The 25,589-nt window shown below is 40.5% G+C and overlaps 1 protein-coding gene and 1 long non-coding RNA gene across 5 annotated transcripts in view; both read right to left on the bottom strand.

Moving 5' to 3' along the window:
• The window catches only part of LOC106729438, a 121,926-nt gene that overhangs the window by 75,346 nt on the left and 20,991 nt on the right, over window positions 1–25,589 (bottom strand). For 2 of the 4 annotated variants that reach the window (XM_032474331.1, XM_032474327.1), the window contains exons 1-3: window positions 21,827–22,116; window positions 2,006–2,102; window positions 252–326 (exon numbers count right to left, since the gene is read on the bottom strand). In XM_032474331.1, coding sequence (XP_032330222.1) covers window positions 252–326; window positions 2,006–2,102; window positions 21,827–22,106 — 452 coding nt within the window. In that variant the 5' untranslated portion in view covers window positions 22,107–22,116. Of the gene's footprint in view, window positions 1–251; window positions 327–2,005; window positions 2,103–21,826; window positions 22,117–25,589 lie in introns of those variants that run through there. The other 2 variants (XM_032474333.1, XM_032474332.1) reach the window with 2 other exon arrangements.
• On the bottom strand, window positions 3,840–11,499 carry LOC116661787. The gene is made up of 3 exons (XR_004317751.1): window positions 11,489–11,499; window positions 5,485–5,490; window positions 3,840–4,320 (listed from the first exon to the last, which is right to left on the bottom strand). It is a non-coding gene; the product is annotated as an uncharacterized LOC116661787 (long non-coding RNA).

Consider the following 25,589-nt stretch of genomic DNA (forward strand, 5'->3'; position numbering starts at 1 on the left):
AGTTAGGTCCCATTTGTGCATTTATTTGTGCTTTTATTTCTAATGTGTGGGTAGACTGCCCTAGGAAAACATGGCTGAGGTGTATGTCAGGTAATGTTTTGCCTATGTTTTCTTCTAAAAGGTTTATAGTGTCTTGTCTACATGTTTAAGTCTTTAAGCTGGCCATCAGCGTGGCCATTTTACATAAAAGCACAAGAGCAGCAGAAGCACTTTGCACCCTCAGAGCATGGGATGCACCAAGCTCTACTTACGCAACCCTCAGTGTCTCCAGCCTCCACAGGGAACGTGCGTGAACAGATACAGCACCAACTTCGTAGTGAACACTTCTGTTAAAACAAAACAAAACAAAACAAAATGTTAACTTTTCATTCTTGGACTCTATTTATTCAAGCCAATTAAAGAGAGGAACAAATGGGAAGTCTTTGGATAAACAGTAAAAGCTATACTTTTTGGTAGGAGAGAATATAACTGGAAATAAAAATAGCAAAATAATAACAACAGTGATCTGAATACACATTTGATTTAAACACATCCTCTCCTCTTTTATTCCCTCTAATCCCGTTCATTCCCTCTCCCTCCCCCTGGCCTTCTCTCCCTCCCCTCTCCTCTCCCTCCCTGCCTCCCCCCTCCCTCACTCTCTTTCTCTCCCTCTCCCCTCCCTCCAGTGAACACATTCACCTTACCCATCTAATTTCAGTCCACAGAAGCACTCAGCTATGAGTTCAGGTGTAGTTTAATATATTATATTTCAACACATGCATATGGTTATTTGAAGTTCTAAATTCTATTCCAGATATTTAAAACATTTAGAAGAAATGTAAGAACCCATTAATTTTAATGTTTTAATATAACAATCTGCTAAATGGTGAGACAGAAAAATATAAATATCAACAGAACAGTCTCACACACACAAAGAGAAACTTCTCTGGATGTGCATCACACACACCCAAGTTCCAAAGCTCTCATTACAACAGGCTGTTAATATGCCAGACGTGATGCTAAGTAATGTACATACTTAAACCTAAACTGGTCTCTGTACCAATCCCTTAAGGTTGCTTTAAGGAAACCAAAGCTTGTGCATGTACCGCTTACTTCCCGAGGACCCACTGCCTCCCTCTCCACTGGGCCTCACACTTCATCCTCTTCACAGGGGCTTTTACAGAACAACACTTTCTCATTTTGGTGAGATCCAGTTTATCAATATTTTCCTTTCATGGACATGTTTTTTATGTCAAGTTTTAAAACTGTGATCTCCAAGAGTTTTTCTAAATGTTCAATAGTGTTGTGTTTTACATTTACACAAATGACCCATCTGAATTAGGGTTTGTATAAAGTGTGAGGCTTAGGCTGCGGTTCTTTTGATCTTTTCTTTTTGTTCTTTTTTCCCCCTATGGGCATCCATTTGCTCCATAAGAATGTCTTTTAAGTCTGGGGGAAAAAATCTCTTCTTTTTCAGTCACTTTGTGCACTTTCCCCCATGATCCAGACCCCTGCAGTCTTGGTCCAATGCCAAATGAGATTAACATGAGAGAGGAATTAAAATCACATAAACTACTAGGGACAGTGGTCAATTTTATCTTCTATGTCAGTAAATAGAAGACAACATAAAAAGGACCTGAACCTCTGGGCCATTTGAGAACTCTGATTTTGAAACTGAGTATGAGACTGAACATTCCAGAAAGAAGACTAATTGAAACTAATGAACATTTAATGAGGTTTTAAGTAGCTGAATGTTTCACTCCTCCCACTTAGTTTACTTCATTCAATGCTTCTTACCATGTTTTAATTGGACAAAAATTTTCATCAATTCTATTGACAGGGAATCAAAACATAACATGAGTAAAAACTTCAGAGGAGGCTAGCAAATGGATCACTTTAGTGGACAGATAACGTTAGTGGCCCACTTTCTATTATGCAAATGGCCTGACGAGACACATCCTGAACTTAAGGAACTGTGTCAAGGCAAGAAGGTGCGAGGCTCCAGGCTCTGGGCTCAGGTACCAACCTCCGCTGCTCTTCGCCATGTTCTCCTGAGGGGACAGTGAGGCACTCGTCCATGTGTCCATGAAGCAACCTGAGGACGTCACTGCCGATGAGATACCCTGGAAAGATCGAAACCAGTCACATTGGAACAGTCATGGTCAGATGCTGACAGATGGACAGATCACCTGGTTCAGCCTTCTATTTTCATAGTCAAAGATCCAGAAGCCTAGTGAGGCTTAGGTAACTGGGAAAAATCGCAGACACAGGTGCTGCCACCTGCCTTCTATCTCTGAGCCCTGGGCTCCCAAGTCTAGAATCCATGACTGTAGCCTCAAAAGACCCTCCACTGAACAGACAAGCCTGGATAGGCTCAATTCTGGACCATCTAAGTGAGAATGATCAGAACAGAGCTATTTCCCTGGAAACCCTGAAGCGCAGGCACTACTGTGCTCCGGGTCTAAGTCCCGCACCCCGGAGGATGAGACATCTCGACATTAGCCTAAATGAGCAATATCCTGAGGCCAGAACATTGGAGAAAATAACCCCTAGAAAGCTCACGTGTAAAATACACACAAATAAACAGAAATGTAAAAATAAGGAAGGACAGATCTTAACACAAACTTCACTTTTAAGTAACAATTTACATGAGAGTCTTTAATGTCACGCATCTGCGTTATAGGCTACTTTGACACAAAGAGCTCTAATGCATTTGCTCGTTATCATCATCCCTATCATCATTAGGGATGACTGTCAACTCTGCATCAAGGGAACAGCCTCCTCACTGCTGTGGTGTCTTTACCTTGGGCTGCTTCACTTCCTGAGCTGATGGGGGCCACGCTCCAGAGGGTCTGCTGGAAGGCGGCATCCACGTGCAAGCTGCTATTGCCGTAGGACAAAGTGCTGCATTGGAGGCAAAACGAGGCATCACTTCAGGCTCAGGGTGACTCTTCACACGTAAGTGCTCCTGGCAACTCTAACCGAACATCACAGATTTGGAAATGTCCATAGACAACATCTATTTCAATCCCGTCCCTCAAAAATTAAGAGACTGGTCAAAAAAAATTAGAGTTTATATTTGATATTATGTATTTTTCAGCTTCATTCTAAGAGTTACTACTTAAGCCAATAACAGAAAACACACAAATGAATCACCTCACACCATTCAGAATGACCATGATTAAAAAGTTCACAAAGGAGAAATGCTGAAGAGAGTGTGGAGAAAAGGGAACCCCCTTATGCTGTAGGTGGGAATACAGTTTGGTGTAGCCACTATGGAAAACAGTGTGGAGATTACTTAAAAAAATAAAAATAGAGTTACCATACGATCTAGCAATCCCACTCCTGAGCATATGTCTGGAAAAAACTCTAATCTGAAAAGATACATGTACCCCAATGTTCACAGCAGCACTATTTACGATAGCCAAGACATGGAAACAACCTAAATGTCCACTGACAGATGACTGGATAAGGAAACTGTGGTGTATTTATACAATGGAATCCTACTCAGCAATAAAAAAAGAAAAAAATAATGCCATTTGCAGGAACACAGATGAACCTGGAAACTGTCATACTAAGTGAAGTAAGCCAGACAAAGTAAGCAAAATACTATATGATATCACTTATATGTGGAATCCAGAAAAACTGATACAAATGAACTTATTTACAAAACAGAAATAGACTCACAAAGAGAACGAACTTAAGGTTCCCAAAGGGGAAAGGTGGGGAGGGATAAATTAGGAGTTCACGATTTGTAGATACACACTACTATACATAAAATAGATAAACAGCAAGGTCCTACTATATACAGCCCAGGGAACTACATTCAGTATCTTATAATTCCCTATAATGAAAAAGAATGCATATTTATAATTGAATCACTATGCCATATGACACTGCAAATCAACAATACTTCAAGTAAAAAAGAAAACACATAAATGAATGTACTATCATACATTTATTTGTTAAAACAGACTATTTTGTTTTAGAGGCTTAAGTTTTCTACATATCACGGTGTGACACTGTTTTGACAATGAAATAGGTAAAATCTTCTGGACTGATGTCTTAATTTTATAGGGTTCTTTGGGAAATTTTATCTACAATTTGATGTAACAGTCATTAGATGGCAATACTGCCCAAGAGGTATCAAAACTGAGGCCAATAAATTTCCTTCAAAATTCAGATATTGCCAATTTCAGATGTTCCTTCTTAAAAACAAATGTATTAAAAGAATATCATATTTTGTATCTTTGAGAGCCGTAATACGTGAGTTCTGAAATGATAAGTAAAGAAAAACAAAACGATGAGTAACACCAAACGCTGTGCTTATTTCACTATTACCTGACCACTGCAAGAGTTTCAGACACTCTGAGAACAACCACCTGTTTCCTTGGAGTCATCTCAGTAAACATCACCACCACTCCTACAGTGTTCCTACAACACTTTCCAATGCCGATGGTTGCCTAAGCTCTTAAAGACTAACTGTGCCAGAACCTTCCCAGAAATCCGACTTCCTAGTTAGATGAAGGGCAGTCACAGCATGAAGAGTCATCCTGGTTCCCGCTACAGGCCTTTCAACTCCAACGGTCTCTTCTGCCTAAATATGCTAACCTCAAGGCACCAGCAAATATGGGGGTTTCATTTTCTTTCTCTTAAAAACAAGACCAAAGAAGTTTCTGACAGTTGACATACATACCATTATCTTATCAATAATTTTTCCAATCAATAAGATTGAAAGTTTGCCAGTGGATGCATGAGATTTAGCAACAACCGGCTCTTCCACCTCCTCCTCTCAACCAGCTCTCTGCCTCTTCACAACATCCTCTTCACCTCGGCCTGTCAAATCCCGGCTGAGATGCCTTTATTGAATTAATTTCTTTCCAATATGCTAAAACTCTTTAACTACTTACAAATTAATCATATGCCATCTGCTTCCACAAATAACAAAACACATTCTCCTTCATGGCCCTCATTACACAATGTGATTGTTGAGTGTCTTTTTCTTGCTGCCTCTTGTAAGTTATCTGACACAGGCTCACAACTGAACTCCCAGCACCAAGCAGGGTACTCAATAAACAAGGATGTGGAGGAGTTAACACAACCTTTAAAATCAAAGGAGCATAAGCTTTAAAAATATATTTTAAGTTATTCCATAAATATTCCTATTTCAATGACCTAACACAAGGGCACACACATACAAACCTGTAAAACCATATGGATTTCACTAAACCATCAGAAGATGACTCAAAATACCAGCGCTTATATTTTTACTACTGAATTCAGGTGAAAGCTCATGCCATGTTATGATAAACAGATCTGTTAATTCATCCTGGTTCCCTGAATATACTATGTGTAAAGCATGTGCTGAATATTAATAGAGCACAATCCCCATCCCAAGGGGGCTTGTTATCAAGAAAGGTAAAATACATCCACAAAATGCTGTGAGTCAGTATTTTGGAAACGCCAGCTGAACTGTAATCAAAGTGCTGTAAGAACTGGGAGAACAGATCACTTCAGCCAGCCTAACTGGAACAGAGTTCCCTGTTTTGGGCTGTGAGGACAGGTGGTAGTTCCCCAGCAGATGTGGGATTCCTGTAGGGTGAGGCATGCGAGAAGCCAGTAGGACCCTCTGGCCTGGGCCTCACAGTTACATACTCAGAGATGCTGTCTCCAAGTAAATCTGTATGTACATTGGGTTTGAGGTTAACAATATTAATGATGTTAAGGGGCTAAGTGTAAGTATTTAAGACATATCAAAACTTTTAGAAACTAGTTTGGAGATTTTCATTTTTAATATACCAGAAATCTCATAACTGGAAGTGGCCTGGGCCTCCCTGGCCCTCTAAGAGGGAATGGTCCCCCTAATTAAGGGAATGGTACCCAAAGGGGCAGAGATATGGGAACATCAAGTACAGCAGAGAGTTTCCTCTTTGAGGCTTATAGCATAAACTCAGAAAGAGAGTGAGAGACAGGCCCTCAGACAAGACAGGTGTCAGACCAAGGACTGTATACTTCAGGCAATAAGGAGCTACTGCAGTGAAAACATAATAGGAGGAGAAGGAGGGTTAAAATGCAATTTTCAAATCATATCTAAGCTTAAAGATAAGTAATAAATATGGAACTGTAAAAGTAGGAAAATTTCAGTCTGTTGGAGATAGTAAAAAAAAAAAAAAAAGTCCTTAAGATCATATTACACCATTTAAAGTTATCTACACCATGTCCACTCTTCTCAAGAAAACATCCTCTGGGCATAACTATTTTGGATGCTTCAACCGAATTTTGCCACTTAAACAACAAATGAAATCTGAAGAAAAAAATCATCAGCCTGTGGTACTGAATATTTGGACTGCAGTAACGGTTTCCATTACTGAGACAAAGATGTGCTGTCCTGAAAGCAGAAACAGATGTTGCCAGAGGCTGAAAGCAAAGTTGGCCTTAGGCTGAAATATGCAGCTCTAGAATTTACACACTAACAGGGCAGCAAGGACCCTTCAGGAGCGGCGCAGGGGCTCTGGGTGCTTAACTGCTCCCTCCACCACCTTGATTCTTATTAGTGACACACAAGCAGGTCACCTGCTGAAAGCCACAAGCGGGCAAAAACTATCTAGTCAACGATAACTCAATTCCACCAGCAGAACAAAGAGGAGGAAATAGAAAAGGAAAAAAATAAAAAATAAAAAGTCAAAATTTACGACGAACTCCGAGCTGAGAGCAAAACCTATGTAGATCCAGACAACCAAAATCAGAACTCTAAGGGAACACTAGTTTAAATGTTGCCCATTTTGCCCACGAGAAGTGTCTCCGAGGCCCTCATACCCGTACTGACCAGTCCGTCAGAGTCTCACACATGACACAAAACGAGCTCGCAGTGCTCTTACCAAACCGTCCTCCGTCCTCCGAACAGAAAGCTGGCCCCGCTCACCCCGAGCGCGCTGGCGGCACCTCCTCTGAGGCTAACGCAGGCCTGGGGGGCCAGCGGAACGAAGCCGGCCAGGCCCGGGTCAGGAAGGCCGCGCCCTCTGGGACCCGAAGACTGGAGGGGAGGTCCCAAGACAGGGGTTGGGGGGGACCTGAAGATGCGGGAGGACCAAAGACTGGGGAGGGGACCCGAAGACGGGGGAGGGAACCCGAACACGGGGTAGGAGAATGGAAGCCAGAGCCACAGCAGCCCCACGGCGCTTCCGCTCACCACATCTGTAGAGACCAGAACACCGCTCCTCGCCTCTGCCCCCGGTACCGCCCTCGCCTCCGGCACCGCCCTTACCTTTAACATGAGGGAAATGCGTATCCACATATCCACGACTGCGGCAACACCTCCAACGCCGGCGACAGTCCTGTCAGAATCCGCACGCTCCCCAGGTCGGGACACGCCTTCTTGGTCTTTCCACATCTGAGGCGAGCACCGCGCCGGCGGCCAGAAGGCGGCAGAGCCCCCCCCCATGAGAACGCGTGTCCGCTGTCAGGTGACCGCAAGGACTCGTCTGATTGGTTAAGGGAAGGGCCGCCTTTCTTCTGAAGGAGCAGAGGACTCAAATGCGTCAGAAGTAGCGCTGTTACTTGTGTTAAAACCTGTAAAGAAAAATGGTTTCTTTTCTGGCCTTTTAAAGGAAGCCAACTACAAAGTTAATACTTGAGGGCTTCCAAGGTATTATGAATACTCTCTCACAGTAAAATTCTCAATAGGAGTTCCAGAATACTTTTAAACTAAGAAACTTAAAAATTGGAATGTGAAAAGGAATATATATAAAACCGAATCACTGTGCTGTACAGCAGAAACTAACACAGCATTGTAATCTGACTATACTTTAATTAAAATTATTTTAATTTTAAATTTAAAGTCATTACATATTAAAAAATAAAAGAAACTTCAAAACTGAACTTATTGTTGACATTTCAGGTGGAGGCTACACGTCTTCAAACTTAACTGAATGAAACCAGTACCTTATGCTCCCAATTGATGGGATTCTACTAAAAGCTTTTAAATTGTTTAAAATACCTAGTCTTACTGGGTTTTAGAAGTCTTGAAACCTAATACCCACCTTTACCTTACTTTTCTGTAGGTAGACTGTTATAGAAATGGCAGGTGGTGATTTTAACTTTCACAGAAGTCATCACCTGGTGTTAAAACACACCATGTTTAATGCCTTACCTGTTCCTGCAGTTTGTTGGGGTAACGCACAAAGATTACCGCCAGCCCTCCCTCTAATTATTTTAATCTATGGACCAGCTTCATAGCTTTACCTTCTCTTATGTTTCCCTCCTTTTCTTTGCACGTCAGCCTCCTTCCTCCTCTCAGGTATTTCTGGGATGGAGTTTTCTATTAGTTTCATTTTTCTTTCTTCTCCCACATAAGGAATAGGACTATAATATCTTGACTTTTACCGTTTGTGTTTTTTCACAACTGTTTTGCTCCTTTTACATTCCTTACTTTTCCCAAATATGTTCATCTGTTAAATAATTTCCAAAAGTGTGATTTTGTGTTCATCATGCACTTTTCAACTTCTGCAGTAACAAAATAGTTACCATTAAAATTCAACCGTACATGGTATTTACATTTTAGTACCCAATGGCTTTGTGCATTATTAAACTCACAGAATAGTCTTCTAGTTTATTCAGAGAATAAAGATTCTAAGAAAGATTTTTATATTCTTAGAAGACAAAAAAAAAAAAAAAAAACTGTCTCCCTTGCTGAGCCATTCTTTTCTGACCTACCTTTAAATGTTGTAAGTGCTTGACCTAAGCCTCTCTCTCTTCTATAACCACAAATTCCTCCAGGGAGTTCTCACCCAAGCCTTTGGTTTTTAATGCCATAATATAACCCAGTGATTCTCAAATCTCCATCATCAGACTTGACCTCTCCTTAGTGCTTGAGACTAAGCTGCTTATTTGACATCTCCACTTGACATCATAAACCCAGCACAATCAAAAGAGTACACTTAATATTAATGTTTTCCTTTCTCTATGCCTTTCAACCATCTTCCTCATCTCAACAATACACTCAAATCCAAAAATCTTTGATTCCTTTTTCCCTTACCTCTCATATCCAATGCAGTAACGATTCTGAACCCGATTCCTTCTACTGCCTTGACTACCACCCAGTTCAATCTCTGTCATTTTTCATCTTCTCCAACCCTCTCTCCCAGTACAAAAACTAGAAACATACACTGTGTAACACACTTGCTTACAACTGCCCAATAGCTCTCTATTGAACTTAAAATAAGACCCAAATCTTTTATACTGGCCTGCAAAGCCCTTAATGATTTGGCCCTTGTCGATCTCTCTGTCCTCATCTCATGTCACTTGCCCACTTCACCTGCTAGATTCCAACCAGACTCTTTCTTATCTGGGAACAATCCATTCTCATTCTCAGTTTAGAGTCGTTGCACCATCTCTTCTATCTACAATGTTCCTTCCTCCATACATCCAATGGCTGCTTCCTTCTGTCTATTCAATAGTCAGAGAGGCCTTCTATGACCAAACCAATCTAATGGAGTCATCCTGCCATGTACCACCACCTTATCCTCCACAGTATGATCACTAACTGTTAACTAAATTCTTTTCTGTCATTCTCCACCAGATGAACTCTGTCTCAACCACTGCTCTATCACCACAATTTGGGACATTGCTTAGCACATAGTAGGCACTCAATAAAGCTTTTATTAAATGAATGAATTTAAAGAAGTGACTTTAAACGTAACAAAACTATGAATTTCATGGCATTGATTTTTTTTCCTTTTCACGGAAAGTTATCACATTTACTAAAAGATCTCAAGTAAACATTTAGGCAACTTTCATGGAAATCTGAGGCAGTAAAGAATATTAAAATGTTACATTACAATGCATGAACTATTCCAGAAGTTATAGTACCATCAAACCCTACATGATATTAATTATATATTATAGATTATTGCACTGTCAATAATTAAAATGCAGATAACCCATACCTCAATGTCTCTTTACCTTATCTAAAACATATCTTATGTTTCTCTGATTTAAGGAATTTAATCTAAACTTTATGTGAATTTTGCTGGCAATGTGAAATGTATCACCAAGGTCTGCTCCTATGATTTGGTCTCCAAATTTTCTGGACCCCATCCCTCTCGCACTAAGACAGATCACATTTTTCATCACATTATACTTATACGAAGTAGTACTTATAGGAAGTAATCCTCCCTCCGTTCTTCTGGCTTTCCCCCTCCATTTTTGTTTCAAACGTAAATATAATTTCTAAAAGAAAATTTTACTTAAGTCATTTCTTTGTCCAAAAAAAAAAAAAATCCTATACTCTAATACTATTTCACTAACTCTTCTCACAAAGACTTTGTGCCCCAGGTTAATCAACTCTTCTTGAAATCTTCAACTTATAATTCAGAAGTTGCCAACCTGTGAGCCTGGGATTATAGATTATAAGAAAGAATAAGTGAAACCACCATATATTCCAGAAGCACTGTCTGATACTGAATGATTTACACACTGAAAATGTCTGTCTATCCATATATATGTCTGTGTATGCATAAGCAATTGCATATATTTTGTTTAAATTTGACTCATCGAATAAAACATTTTATTTAAATATATAATAGTGTTTCTGAATTCATAATAGTATTTTTAGTCATGTTTCATTTTCTCAGTAGACAGCAAATAAATATACAGCTACTATGATGTTAAAGTCGTAAAAGTTTTTTGAAATTTAGAGGCGGCTCAGTATTTTAAGTTGTATTACATTCTATTTCATCAATTGACCTCACAATACAAATACTATGCTGCCAATCCAGGTACCTCCCACACCAAAGCAATATCAATATATACTGTGTTAATAAAGTAAGATTTCCTGACCATCAACCCATACTTTAAACATTAATGGGTCATCAGTTTCATCCACCTAAGGTCAGTAATATTTATATTTTAATTCAACTCACTTTTTATTCATCAAATATTAAGCAAGTAAGAAAAAAGTATTAAAGTTATTCCTAAAAGCCTGTTACTTAACTCTGATAGATCTGGAAGTTGCTAACAGTACACTCATTAGCACTGGTGGAAAATTACTTGAGAGCATCTCTAAACCAAAAATGAACAACAAAAAAATTTAAACATGAATTGCAACAAATGTTTAGAACACAGGGCTCACCATTTCTTATGTTTAGATATGTAAGGAGAGTCATTATTTCACACTGTACTAGTAAATTTACTCCCTTATTGATTTTAGTCTATTTAATTTATTGCTTATTAATACTACCTATTTCACTTTATTCATCAAAAGTAAAAATGGGGGACATTCAATGCAAGCAGTCAACTCCTTGAGTAAATAATAATGAAAAGTAATGTATTCGATGGATATAAGATGTCAATATTTTAAAAACCGTATGTCAAAAGTTGATTCCATTCAAAAATCATTCCAAATGTGTTCAATTACCCTTAGAAAACTGACCTAAACCCTAAAAATACGTCTCACATAGTAGGTAAGCTCTGTATTTATGAGAAGTGAGTCTGTTACTAAATGTGTTTGTACAAAGAGCACACCCGAAGACAACTCAAACACACGGAGCTTGTAAGAGCGGGGCGACCTATCCAGTAAACATGCTTTCTGTATAGCCATGCTCTGCTGATCCCTGTGTCCTCCCTGTAGATAACTGCACTTATTCCTCAGGGCTTGACGTAGGCACCACTGAACCCAAAACCCTGAGACTGAGTAAGGTGACCTTCCTGTGGGTTCCATTAGCATCTTGTACCCAGATACCATTTATGACATGTAAATGAAGATAGATTTTCTGTCTCCACTCCAGGCATGAAAGTTCAACAACAGTAGGGAGTGTGTGTTATTCACCATTTAGTCCCTAGAGCCTAAAATTTACTAGGTGCTCAATTAATACTTGTTACATGAATAATTAACAACCATTCAAAAATTCACAGAACACATGAAATTTGAAAGAGAGAGAATCCTTTCTAACTGAAAACCAGTAAATCTCCAAACTGACTCAAACTCTGTCCCTTCTGAAAATATAAAATCCACAACACTGTTTATAGGTTATGTTGACTTGTAATTAACTTTAAGAGAAAGAAACTCTCCTAGAAATCTATCCAAACTCATTTTTAGAATCTATTCACATGTAATTTTCTTCAGTGATGGAAAACAACTGAACGGCATCCTAATTAATAATAATAAACAGTAAAAACCACTGGTTACATTTACTGTACACTTACAGAGGATGCTGTTCAAAGAACTTTTTATTTATTTCCTATAGTCATTATAATGATAGCGTAAGGTAAGTACAATTACCTCACACATTCTGCAGCTGAAGATACTGAGAAACAGGTATTATGCCAATAATGGACCCTGGCCACATGCCCTGTAAGCCCCAATGGGTATAAATACCATTCTGGTGTTTCTGACGCTGTTAAACTGATTCTCTTTGACAAACAAGTAATCAGTATTGGGCAGGCGGCATGCACACAAATTAAACCACTGGGATTTGAGGGAGGGGGGCTCATTTTTTTTTCTTACAAAAGCATGACTTAGCTTATCCTGACTCACCCAGGAAAGCAAGTCAGCTTCATTTCAGGTGCACTTGATTGGCAGCAGCTCCTTGGAACAAGGTACTGAAAAAATACCGAGAGACAATGGAAAAATCAGAGAGGAAAGCTACGCACGGAATGTCAGCATCTCCATGAGAATGAGAGATGGGATAAATCCTGACACTCAATGTAGGGCGTATGTTTTATGCAAATCGAGGCCTATGAACTGAAAGACTGGTGGCAAACTTCAGTCACCAAGTCCAAACCGCCCCCAGTGAGCCCTCAGAGTTGCAGTGTAGTTCTCTAGTGCTACTAACCTTAGCTCCTCTCTGTTCCCATCTTCCTGAATGCCAAGGTGACTGTCTTATCCCCACACTAAACCCTGAATGACAGTAACTCCCAGTAAAGCAATTTCTGCTGCAGGCTTTTAAGGCATGACCTTGAAAATGTAAATCTAACAAGACAAAAAATTATTATTCATAACATCAGAATTTCCCAGATTAATTACTTGAGTGTTTACTGATTAGTTTTTTAAATGTTCTGGCTACAAATAAAGTATCATTTTCCATTAACTCTTTTCTAATGGAGAACTTCAGAAGTACAAAATAATATGAAAGTATTATAATAAACACCCATGTTTCAACACTCAACTAAAAAACAAATTATTACATACATAAGTGAATTCAACCAGGTGGGTGCCCAGCCCTGATTTTATTCTGTTTGCTTCCCCAAAACAGTAGTAACCATTCTGCTGAATTTACAATTTCTCATTCAAGGGCACTTTTTCACAACAATATTACACGTCTATATTCTAATACTAATTACAGAATTGCTTTTCATATTGTAAAATGATATAAATGGTATCATAATACATATGTTTGTAATTTTTAACTTTTGCCCAAAACTATGTTCTTGGAATTTATTCTTGTTGATATGTATGTTTATATTTTCACTGTGTGCAGTATAACCTTGTTTGAATATAGTACAATTTGATTATTAATTTCCCTACTGACAAAATTTTGAGATCCTTTTTTGTTTGTATGTGTTTTAAATAGAGTTTACTTTTTAGAACGGTTTTAGGTTCAAAGCAAAATGGAGTGGAAAGTACAGAGAGTTCCCATATACCCCCTACCACACACATATTCACACACACTCACACCCACACAGAGCCTTCCACACCAGAGTGGTACATTTGTTACAATCAGTGAACCTACACTGAAACATTATTATTACCACCCAAAGCCCATAGCTTACGTTAGAGTTCACTCTTGGTGCTGTCCATTCTACGGGTTTCACCAAATGTACAATGATGTGTATCCACCATTATAATATTACACAGAATAGTTTCACTGCCCTAAAAATCTCTGTGCTCCACCTCTTCATCCCACCTTCCCTGTAACACCTGGTAACCACTGATCTTTTTACTGTCTCCATAGTTTTGCCTTTTCCAGAATGTCAGAGTTGGAATTCTATAGTAGGTAGCCTTTTCATATTGCCTTTATTCTTAACATAAAGTAGTAAATTAACTATCACTGAAAATGCATGGGACCAATTCCACCTTCAATCTGTATAGGATTAAGCATTATTACAGTCACAAATATGAATACTTACTCTGGAACATTAAAGACATTAAATTAATTTCTTGAAGCAGGAAGACAATGCCTGTGCATTCATTGGAAGATACAGTAGGAATTTTTTTAAAGCCAAATTAATTAGCGCACTATCAAAACTGACACATCAATATTAATTAGGTCATCATTCCAAAGGAGGAAAATCAGTCAAAAGTCAACCAACATTTATTAATCATCTACTTCCCTCGAAAGTGTTATTATGCACTTGAGATACAAGACAGATGAGATGCCGCCTCTGCCTGCAGGTGCTTTCCTGCTTATTATTTCATAATAGTTTCAGAAAGTAAATTTAAAGGGTCATGCGATTTAGCAACAAGAGATGCAGTAGAAAAAGCAATTCATTATGCTTGAATGGGGGGAAGGGAGGAGGGGGATGCAAATAAATGCAGGAGGGCCTCGCAAAGGAAGAGATATTTGACAGCTGCCTAGAGGGTGAGCAGGCTTCCCTCAGGAGCAAAAACTATACAAGGGCGTTTCAGGAAGGGAGAGAACAGTGCACACCCAAAAGCAGGCTATCTCTCAGTAAACTCAATCAGGCTGGACTGACTGTACCCCCAGGGAAGTTTATGCATGTCCAAATACACAAACCAGCATGGGAGGACAAAGATTCACTCCCTGATCAAATTCTCACCAGGCTCCTCCAAATCCTCTTCTCCATGAGGCCTCAACCTTGGCCTAAAAAAACCCACAGACTCTCAACAAAAATGATTTTGCCCATCCCTGACCCCTACCCAATTCACATTAAAAGACTTAAACACTAACATGTTTTCTAATAGCTGAAGGCCACATCCTTAGAATGACTCTAACCAATCCCCAACCAGAAAGGGCCTGTATGAGAAAGCTGAAGGCTGCCAAGAGAATTTCATTTGCCTTAGCATTTACTAAAAAGGCCTGACAACTGTGACTCCTTCCTCTGTCCCTTTCAGATAGACTAGTATCTCCTACAACTCAAGAGTGTCTTTCCTAAGTACCTGAAAGCCATGCCTTTGAAATGTGATCACCAGGAAGGATGGAGCCCCTGTCTCCAACTCCCTTCAATACTTGCCAGCCAGCAGACCCAGCTGGCCTCATCAGCATTTACACTGAGGACCCCTTTGTAATGTTCCACTTCTTGGATGCTGACAATTGTTTCTGAGTTCAGTTTATGCTGGGCTCTCTTCCCCACTGCAATAGTATAGTACTGATTAAAATCTGTCCTGACCATTTTAACTGGTGTCTGGCTTTGCTTACCTTTGATAGTAACAGAACAGGAAATAATGCAATCCATAGTCCTAAAGCCTTCAGTAGCGCTCTTTGCCTTTCAAATACAGTCCTGCTGATTGCTTGGCATTTGAAGCCCTGTCTGAGCTCAGCAGAACAATTGGGAATTCCCAGAGGCTGCTTCTTCTCTGTCCTTTGTCCTCATCCTCCTTATGACATGAGTCCTTCCACATCACACTCTATTCACCTATTTTTATACTGAACTCATTTATTCTCCCCTTCATTCATATGTCAAACACATTCATTAACTGATTAACTACCATCTGTCAAGACTTCCCAAAGTCCATGCCTCTACTTTCATAAATCTTCACTAATAGCTCCAGCCAGAGTATCTTCTTTCCCAACTGAGGATAGGGTAAGTACATTTAACCTACAGGCAGATTTTTTTTCTCCTATTATATCTTTGACTATTGCTCCTATAGTATGCATTCTAGCAATTTCATCAGGAACATATTTTCCATATATTATGGATAGACCACATGATAGTCCACAGGCCAAATCTGGCCCACTGCCTGTTTCTGTACAGCATGAACTAAGAGTGTCTTTTACATATTTTAATGGTTGAAAAAATCATAAGAATATTTTATAAACATAAAAATCAAGAAATTCAAATTTCAGTGTCCATAAATAACACTTTTTTTGGAACACAGCCATGCTCATTCGTTTACATACTAGCTATAGCTGTTTTCATGCTACAATGTTTCAAGAGTAACTAGCTCTAACAAAAAAATGTATTACCCACAAAGCTGAAAGTATTTGCTATTTGGCTCTTTACAGACAAAGCATGACAACCCCTGTATTAGATAACTATTTGCTGCAGTGTGTTCATTCCAGTGATGGTTAAATTAGAAAAGTATCATATGATATCACTCATATGTGTAATCTGAAAAAAAAAAGAAAGAAAGAAAGGAAAAAGAAGACACTATTGAACTCATCTATAAAACAGAACTAGACTCGCACACAGGTAAACAAATCTTATGGTTACCGGGGGAAAGGGGGCAGAAAGGATAATTTGAGAGTTTGAGATTTGTAAATGTTAACCACTATATATAAAAAGAGATAAAAAAGATTTCCAGTCAAGATGGTAGAGTGGTAGGACCACGAGCTCGCCTCTCCTCGAGACTACAACGAATCCACGATGGAATGCTAAACAACCATCAAAAAAAAAGACTGGAACCTAGCAAAAAAGATCTTCTGCAACTGGAAACATAAAGAGGGAACCACAGCAGGAAGGTAGGAGGGGTGTGCTCACCATATAATCAGTCTCCATGCACCCTGGGGGGGGTGACCCACAAGCTGAAGATTTGTGAAGTCCCAGAGGCCCTCCCACAGGAGTGAGAGCTCTAAGCCCCACGTCAAGCTCCCCAGTCTAGGTCTTGTATTGGGAAGACGAGGAGACCCCAGGACATCTGGTTTCAAAGGCCAGTGGAGCTTGGCTCCAGAAGCCCCACGAGACTCAGGAAAATGGAAACTCCATTCACTTAGGAAGTGTACACGAAAACTCACGTGCGCCAGGTCCAAGGGCAGTGGCAGTGATTTCGTAAGAACCTGGGCCAGGCCTGCCTGCTGGATTTGGAGGGTCTCCTGGGGATGTGGGGAATGGCTGTGGCTCACCCAGACGACATAAAAGCTGGTGATGGACATTATGGGAGTGTTCATCTACATGAGCTTTCCTGGAGGCTGACATCTTGATCGGACCATTAGCACCAAGACCTGGCCCCACCCAACAGCCTGGAGGGAAGCCTCAGGCCAAGCAACATATAGGGTGGGAACACAGGCCCACCCATCAGCAGACTTCCTGAGCTGCAAAGGCCTCTAGACATAGTCCTACCCACCAGAGGCCCAGGACCAGGCTTCACTCAGCAGTGGGCAGGCACCAGCTCCTCCTGCCAGGAAACCTGCATAAGCCTCTAGTCCAGCATCACCCACCAGGGGCAGATACTAAAAATAAGAAAACAACAATCCCAAAGCCTGTGGAAGGAGCCCACAAACACACAGAAAAATAGATGATGGGGTGGCAGAGGAACATCTCCCAGGCCAAGGCACAAGATAAAATCCCAGTAGGAGAAATAAGTGATGAGGAGATAGGCAATTTATCTGAGAAACAGTTTAAAGTAATGATGGCCAAGATGTTCAGAGAACTCAAGAGGAGTACAGATGCACAGAGCAAAGTTTTTAGTAGAGTTGGAAAAGACAAAGAATACCCAAACAGAGTTGAAGAATAAAATCACTGAAATGAACAATATACTAGAAGGAACCAAGAATAGACTAAATGAAGCAGAAGAACGGATCAGTGAATTGGAAGACAGATTAGTGGAAATCGCTACTTCAGAACAGAAAAAAGAAAAAAGAATGAAAAGAAATGAAGATAGTTTAAGAGAACTCTGGGACAACATGAAGTGCTCTAATATTTGCATTATAGGGGTCCTAGGAAGAGAACAGAGAGAAAGGACCTGAGAAAATTTTTGGAGAGATAATCACTGAAAACTTTCCCAACTTGGGAAAGGAAACAGTCACCCAAGTCCAGGAAGCACAGAGAGGACCACATAGGGTCAACACAAAGAGGAACACACCAAGGCACATAGTCATCAAATTGACAACAATTAAGGATAAGAAGAAAATATTAAAATCAGCAAGAGAAAAGCAACAAATAACATACAAGGGAATTCCCACAAGTTTATCAGCTGATTTTTCAGCAGAAACTCTACAGAACAGAAAGAAGTGGTATAATATATTTAATGTGATGAAAGGGGTAAACTTACAACCAAGAACACTCTATCCAGCAAGGCTCTGGTTCAGACTTGATGGAGAAGTCAAAAGGTTCACAGATAAACAAAAGCTACAAGAATTCAGCACCACAAAACCAGCTTTACAACAGATGTTACAACTTCTCTCGTCATCAAACCATAAGAAAAGAGAACAAAAAGAAGAAAGAGGGAAAAAAAAAAAAAAAGACCTACAAAAAACTGCCTTGGTTGTTCGGGGTCTTTTGTGGCTCCTTATAAATTCTGGAATTCTTTGTTCTAGTTCTGTGAGGAATGTTGTGAGTATTTTGATGGGGGTTGCATTGGATCTATGGATTGCTTTCGGTAGTGTGGCCATTTTGATAGTGTTGATTCTTCCAATCCAGGAGCACAAGAAATCTTTTCATTTCTTTGTGTCATTTTGGTGTTTGGAGTATAGGGAACCTCCTTCCTTAAGTTTATTTTTAGGTATTTTGATGTTTTTGATGTAATGGAAATGTTCATGCCGGTTATAAAATTCTCGCTTTTGAAGTGAAAAAAAAAAAAGTGAATGAAGGGCTGCAAATGACAAAATATCCTTCTTTTCTATGGGTGAGTTGTATTCCATTACATACATACATACATATATATACATATTTCTTACATTACATTCATCATATAGATATAGATATATATACATGCTGCATCTTCATTATCAATTCAACTACTCATGTGCACTTACGATGCTTCCATATCTTGGCAATCATAAATAATGTTGCTGCTAATAGCAAGGTGTGTGTATCTTTTTTAATTAATTCTTATTTTGTGGTTGGCTTTATTCCTTTGATAACTATATAAATTTAAAAAGCTAAAGCTCTAAACATCCTTAGAAATAATGAACAGCATATATATGTAAATTTAAAACATATATGTGCAGTAAAAAAAAAAAAGAAATGAGCTATCAAGCCATGAAAGACATGGAAGAAACTAAAAACCCCTATTACTAAATGAAAAAAGTGAGTCTGAAAAGGCTACAAACTGTACGAGTCCAACCAAATGACATTCTAGAAAAGGCACAGCTACAGAAACAATAAAAAGATCGTGGTTTCCAGGAGTTTAGTGAGAGGGAGGGAGGAATGAACAGATGGAGCACAAGGGATTTTTACGGTGATTAAACTCTTCTACGTGATACTATAGTGGCTACATGTCATTATGCATTTGTCAAATGTACAACATCAAGAGTGAACCTTAATGTAAACTACGGACTTTGGTTGATAATAGTGTGTCCATGTTGGTTCATCGTTTCTACCAAATATGCCACACTGATGAGGGATGTTGAGGGTAGGGGAGTATATATATGTGGGTGGAGAGGGTTATGTGTGAACTCTGTATTTTCTGCTCAACTCTGCTGTGAAAATGAAACTCCTCTAAATAAATTGTCAATTAATTTAGGAAAAGATATTAAAAAACAACCCCAAATTGCTTCTGGATACCACATGGAACTATATTCAATGTTCTGTAATAACATTTAATGAAGAAGAATATGAAAATCAATATATGTACATACACGCATGACTGGGACATTAAGCTGTAGACCACAGACTGACACACTGTAACTGACTATCTTCAAAAACATAAATCACATTCTCAGATCTACAAAGGAAAGTGGTGTTCACTTTTCAATTTTTTACAGGTATTCACTTAATTCAGCTCTGTCCCACCTCAGGGTCCTAACGGGTCGCGAGGCCCGGGCCTCACCTACGCACCGCTACCCGCGAGCGCAGCCCAGGCTTCACCCGCCGGCTCCCGACCTGCGCGCCCCCACCAAGCGCCCCCTCACCCGCTCGGCGGCGGCAGGGGAGGCGGCAGCAAACGGCGGCGGCAGCAAGCGGCGGCCCAGACCCCAGGCCGCGTTCCTCCTCCAGGAGCTGGTCCGCGAGCACTAGGCTCCCGCCCAGCTTTCACACGCTCCGGGCGGGTCCGGTCGGTGCGTCTGTGCGTCCACGCGCATGCGCGCCCCTCCTCCTCCCGCCCGCAGCGCGGACGCTCGGGCTGCAACTCCTGTTCTTCGGGAGGTGGGGACTGGTGCCGGGCTGGGGGCTGGGGGCTGGGGGCTGGGGGCAAGGGCCTGGCAGTGGGGCGGAGGGCCCATCCCTTTACCCGCCCCACCGGGTCTCCATCCTTAACACCCCCATCCCATCACCTACCGGTCCTGACACAACCAAAACCTCGAACAGCTCAGGGCCAGGCCACACCCCCTAGCCCCACTCCCCCTGCTCGCCTTCCCTCCCAAACCCTGTGAATGCCCCCCCCACCTACAGCCAAGCCCCCAAGTCTCCCACAGGACCCCCGAAATGGGACTTCCTCTCACACCGAGGTACCCGCCCCGACACTCCACCACGCTAGTAACCTATGGCCCCCACGCCACAAGCTCACCCCTCATGCCTCACTGCAGGACCCCCAACATCCCAAGATGGTCCCCCTCACCCCTCAGCCGGGTCAATTCCACTCCCAGCGATTCCTCACCCCTCAGCCTGTGCCCACTCACCGCGGGATCCTCCCTCACCCGGAGTGCAACCTTACCCCCAGCTGACCCCCTCACCCCTCAACCAGCGGGGGGCAGGATGGTCTGGGCTCCCATCACCATGGCGACAGCCAGCCAGCCAGGGATCCCGGGCAGAGTGCTGGCACACAGCCCTGTGTCCCAGGCTCCTGGGCCCGGGCGGGGGTTGGACGCAGTTCCAATTCTCGCCCGGGCGCCCTGCCCCCACCCCTACTCCCCCCCACTTCTCCCCCCACCACCCAGTGCCTCGTCTCAGCTGATGGGGCAGGGTGGTACCAGGGTGCACACCACTCGCCAGTGGGCCTTGGGTGGTTGATGGTGCTGCCGGCAGGGAGGGGGCAGCCCCGCCCAGAATGGACAGCAGGCAGCAGCAGAGGCAGAGGCAGAGGCGGGGAGGGGGGCTGCCCTGGGAGAGCCAGTCAACTTCCTCCCAACTCCCCCGCTGCCTGGCCGGGGGGGCAGCCTCTGCTGCCCTGGCTTCCTGGAAAGAATCTCTCCCTGTCAGCCTGCTCCTGGGAGGTAGGCAGGGTGTGGTCGGGGCGGGGGGGGGGCTCAGCAGCAGCAGCAGCAGCAGCAATGGCAGGATTGGGGCTGCCTATGCTAGAGCGGGAATTTGCTCCCATTTCCCGCTGTCGCTGCCACCGCCCCCGCACCCTGACAGCACCTCCTCATCTCCCAGGGGCAGAAATGACCTGCAACATAGGCCCTGCAAATCTGGACAGCAAAAGCTGCCCCCAGGACAGGACGCAGGAGAGATGGGAGCAAATTCACAGGCTCCCAAGGGTAGACCCCTCTCCCCGCTGCCGCCGCCGCCGCCGCCCCCGCACCCTGACAGCACCGCACCCGCCTCCTGGGAACAGGCCATGGCCTGAGGGCCAGTCGGACGTGCTCCCTGGCTGCCCGGTGCCCTCCCACCTCCTGGGGTGGCGGCATCCGCTACCCCCCCCGGGTATAAGCGGCAACGAACAGGCGCCCGTACTACTAATGAGCGGGAAGGAGAAGTGGGCACCACGAACCACCCGGTGGCCCCCGACCCACCTCAGGGTCCTAACGGGTCGCGAGGCCCGGGCCTCACCTACGCACCGCTACCCGCGAGCGCAGCCCAGGCTTCACCCGCCGGCTCCCGACCTGCGCGCCCCCTCCAAGCTCCCCCTTACCGGCTCGGCGACGGCAGCGGCGGCGGCAGCAAGCGGCGGCCCAGACCCCAGGCCGCGTTCCTCCTCCAGGAGCTGTTCCGGGAGCAGTTGGCTCCCGCCCGTCTTCTTCAAGTTCGGGCTGTTCCGCGTCTGCGCAGGCGCATCGGCGCGTGCGCGCGCGCCCCTCATCCTCCCGCCGGAAGCGTGGACCCTCGTGCTCGTGCTCCTGCTGCTCGGGTTGTGGCGAGTCGGGCCGAGCGGTACCGATCAGGGTCTGGCGGGGGGCGTGGCTGTGGGGCATTAGCCCTGGGACAGAGAGAAGAGGGATGGAAGAGTTAAAAATAAATCTCTTATTTCAGGATTTCTTAAAAAGTTATCTTGGTGCTAGTCAGTGCACAGTGAAAAAAACCAAATAATTGTTCGAAACTTTATATCTACAAGTTGGCCACTTTACAGACAATAAGTTCAAATCATCAAGATCAGGGAAACTCAAGCGATGCATTTAACTCAGCCTACTGATAAATGAAGAGGTACAGAGTGTGAGGTTTCAACCATCTAGTCAGAGTTCCAGAAGGAGAAGGGGAGAGAGAGAATGGAGGCCATTGTTTGAGGTTATAATATTTCAAATATTAGTGGCGATAACAGTTAAGAATTGTACAGAATTCTATTTAGAGACTATCATCTGGGTGTTTGGGGTGCTTGTCTTTCTGGGTTGCCATTGCTTGTAGGACACTTCAATGAACAAAGTTGGAGATATGCATTTTTTAGAGAACCTTGAAATTCAACATTGTAAAATTTATTTGACTACTTAGATTTTATAATTGTACCTCTTTTCCACTTGAAAACTTAATTCCTAAGACATTAAAAGGAACACAGTAACTAATTCATTTTATTTCAATTTACTGATATCTACGTACCCACACATGAATACTAATACTTCAACATAGCCATATTCATAATACTTAAATAATGAGTTTAATATGTGAAACTTAAGATTTATCTAAAGGTTTGTTTTTTAACTGCAGGCTATACATTACTAGCAACAGAGCCAAAATATTGTAGGTTTACTGCACAAATATGATTCCTCGTAGTGGGATTATGCCACCAAGTTTATACGTAGATAGGTTTCATTTCATTATTTTCAATTTTAATAATTGTTATATTAGGTTATTTTATTTATTTCACTTTGAATTATGTAAAATATATACATGATTCCAAGTTCAAAATTATAAAGCAGAATTTTTACTTGCATCCACATGCTTGTTTTTAATTTTTTCGTATAATAAAGATGAAATATAACATTTTATGTTTATGCCATTGTATCTTTGGACAGATTATTAGAAATAGGATTCCTGAATTTATAAGATGACCGTGTGTATACTTTCATTAGGTATTGCAAAATCCCCTCCATAGTGTTGTACCATTTTTCATTCCCATCAGCAATGCTTGAGAATGCATCATTATTTAGAGGCTGGCCAACAGAATATGTTGTCAGACATTTCATTTGTTGATAATTTGGTAGCTGAATAATGTTTTTGCAGTATATTATTTTGAAATCCTTTATTATAAGGATTTATATATAATAAAGGATTTCAAAATAGGTTTAAGCTTTTTTCATATATTTAAGGGTCACATTTATTTATTTTTATGTGAAAATACTACATAAATATCATTAATGTTTCTATTAATTTGTTGGCCATTTTCTTCTCAATTTTTGGAAGTTTAAACAGAATTGTAAAGGAATTAACTTTAGGCCGAAGGAATGTTATTCTAGCTAGGAGTCTGAAATAGAACAAAAAAAGGAAATTAAAGAAAGACATCCATGAACAAAGCAAGTAAACACTATATTCAAGTCACACTTCATAGTAATAAAATGTCTTGTGATTAAATAAAACATAATTTTAAAACATGAAAACAGCAAAAAGATTGGAGTGGTAAATGCATTGACATTGATCGAAGGTCTTTGTTAGCTAAAAGGAAAGCAAAAGATTGAATTAAATTTATATGTTGAAATGTTAACAATGCTTAATATAAATTATAGGTTAACCATTAAACAAACAGAGTGTATAATTTTGAATTTAGTGGAAGGGAATATAAAACTGGGTTCAATCCCCAGTACCTCCATTAACAAAACAAACAAAAATCTTTTTTAAAAGTCCATAAAAAATAGATATATTTGAACAAGTAAAACTTGATAATATTTACTGCCCAAATGCCCTATAATTCTAAAGGTTATACTTCACAAAAATAAACTGATCTTAGCTGAAGATTTGAGGGAAGCAAGGAATCGAGGATAAAAACAAACATCTGTTTATAAAACAGGAATGACAGTGTCAACTTTCTTGACGTTAAAAATTCAAGATAAAACTAAAATATGCAATCGGTTGTGAAGTAACAAAATGATCATTAAAACTATATTGAAATACATTCATATCAATGAATTTTATATTTAAATTAAAATATAAATTAAATCTTAAGATAGAAAATATAATAAAGTACTAATAAGTGGTTGGCAAAATTGTATCTGTCAAATATAAAGAAAAATAATATTGAAAATGCAAAAGTAATATCAAGACAAAGGAGATATTTACCAAATTAAAGGGAAACGTGCATGACGATGAAAGGCACACCTTTATAAGAAATAAACTTGTATGAACAAACAATATAGCAGATAAATAATGCAGAAGCAATGAACATGAAAGAACAGATAAAAATGAAAGTTATAAAGAAATATCAATGCATTAAATTTGTACTCATACATATCCTAAACAAAGTATAATTATGGATATAGACTAATTGATTAATATAACCAACATATTGAATTATTTATGTGTTTACTCAAAATCTATAGCTGTTTCAAGAAGTATTTTTCCCCAGTTCAATCTTCTGCTTCAAATCTCATACTATACAACTCAGATATATAAATTAATCACAAAGTTGCAAAAAATGAGTATCTTGGGCAAAGATTTGAATTGTGTTTTTAAGATACCATGTTGTCCCTCCAGCAATTAAAATGTGTATTTTAGTGTTTTCTTTGCTTTTGAATCTTATATTTAAGTACCTATCTCATTCCTTTTTATTTTTTACATTAATTGGATAGCTGTCAAATTCTTAACTAGATTTTTAATAAGGTATGTTAAAAATTGAGCATTTTCAAAGGCAATTTACCTTTTTGACCTGTTTTATATTATTAATTTAATTCTTCTGTGATTCTCTTCTAAACCCCCATCTACATATACCTGTAGCAATATGCTTAATTACATGTTTCCTTTTTCTACTAATCTTCATGGTATCATGAAATCAATGTAAAATACACTCTGATGCTCATAATTAAAAGCATTCACTTTATATTAAATTGATCATTCCCTGTGCCCCTCAAAAGAACACACTTTTAATAAAAATTATTATATTTGTTGCTTTGTTAAGAGTAAATATTAAAAGAATATGGTTGGGGTGAAGGGTTAGTGTTTAGGATATAAGGAGTTTAATGGTGAAAATACAAGCAAAAGAAGTAAAACTTCATCCGGCTCATTAGATATATACATAATATTCTTGGCCCATGTATGTATATGTTTAGGGCCAGGAGTTTGCAGACTATCATGGTAATATGAGGGAAAGTTAAAATTAAGAAAGAAAGAAAGGAAAGAAAGGAAAGAAAAAAGAAAGAAGAAAGAAAGAAAGAAAGAAAGAAAGAAAGAAAGAAAGAAAGAAAGAAAGAAAGAAAAAGAAGAAGAAGAAAGAAGAAAAAAGAAAGAAAAAAGAAAGAAAGAAGAAGAAAGAAGAA

This window comes from Camelus ferus, chromosome 36 (assembly GCF_009834535.1).
Source record: "Camelus ferus isolate YT-003-E chromosome 36, BCGSAC_Cfer_1.0, whole genome shotgun sequence".
Lineage (NCBI taxonomy): Eukaryota > Metazoa > Chordata > Mammalia > Artiodactyla > Camelidae > Camelus > Camelus ferus.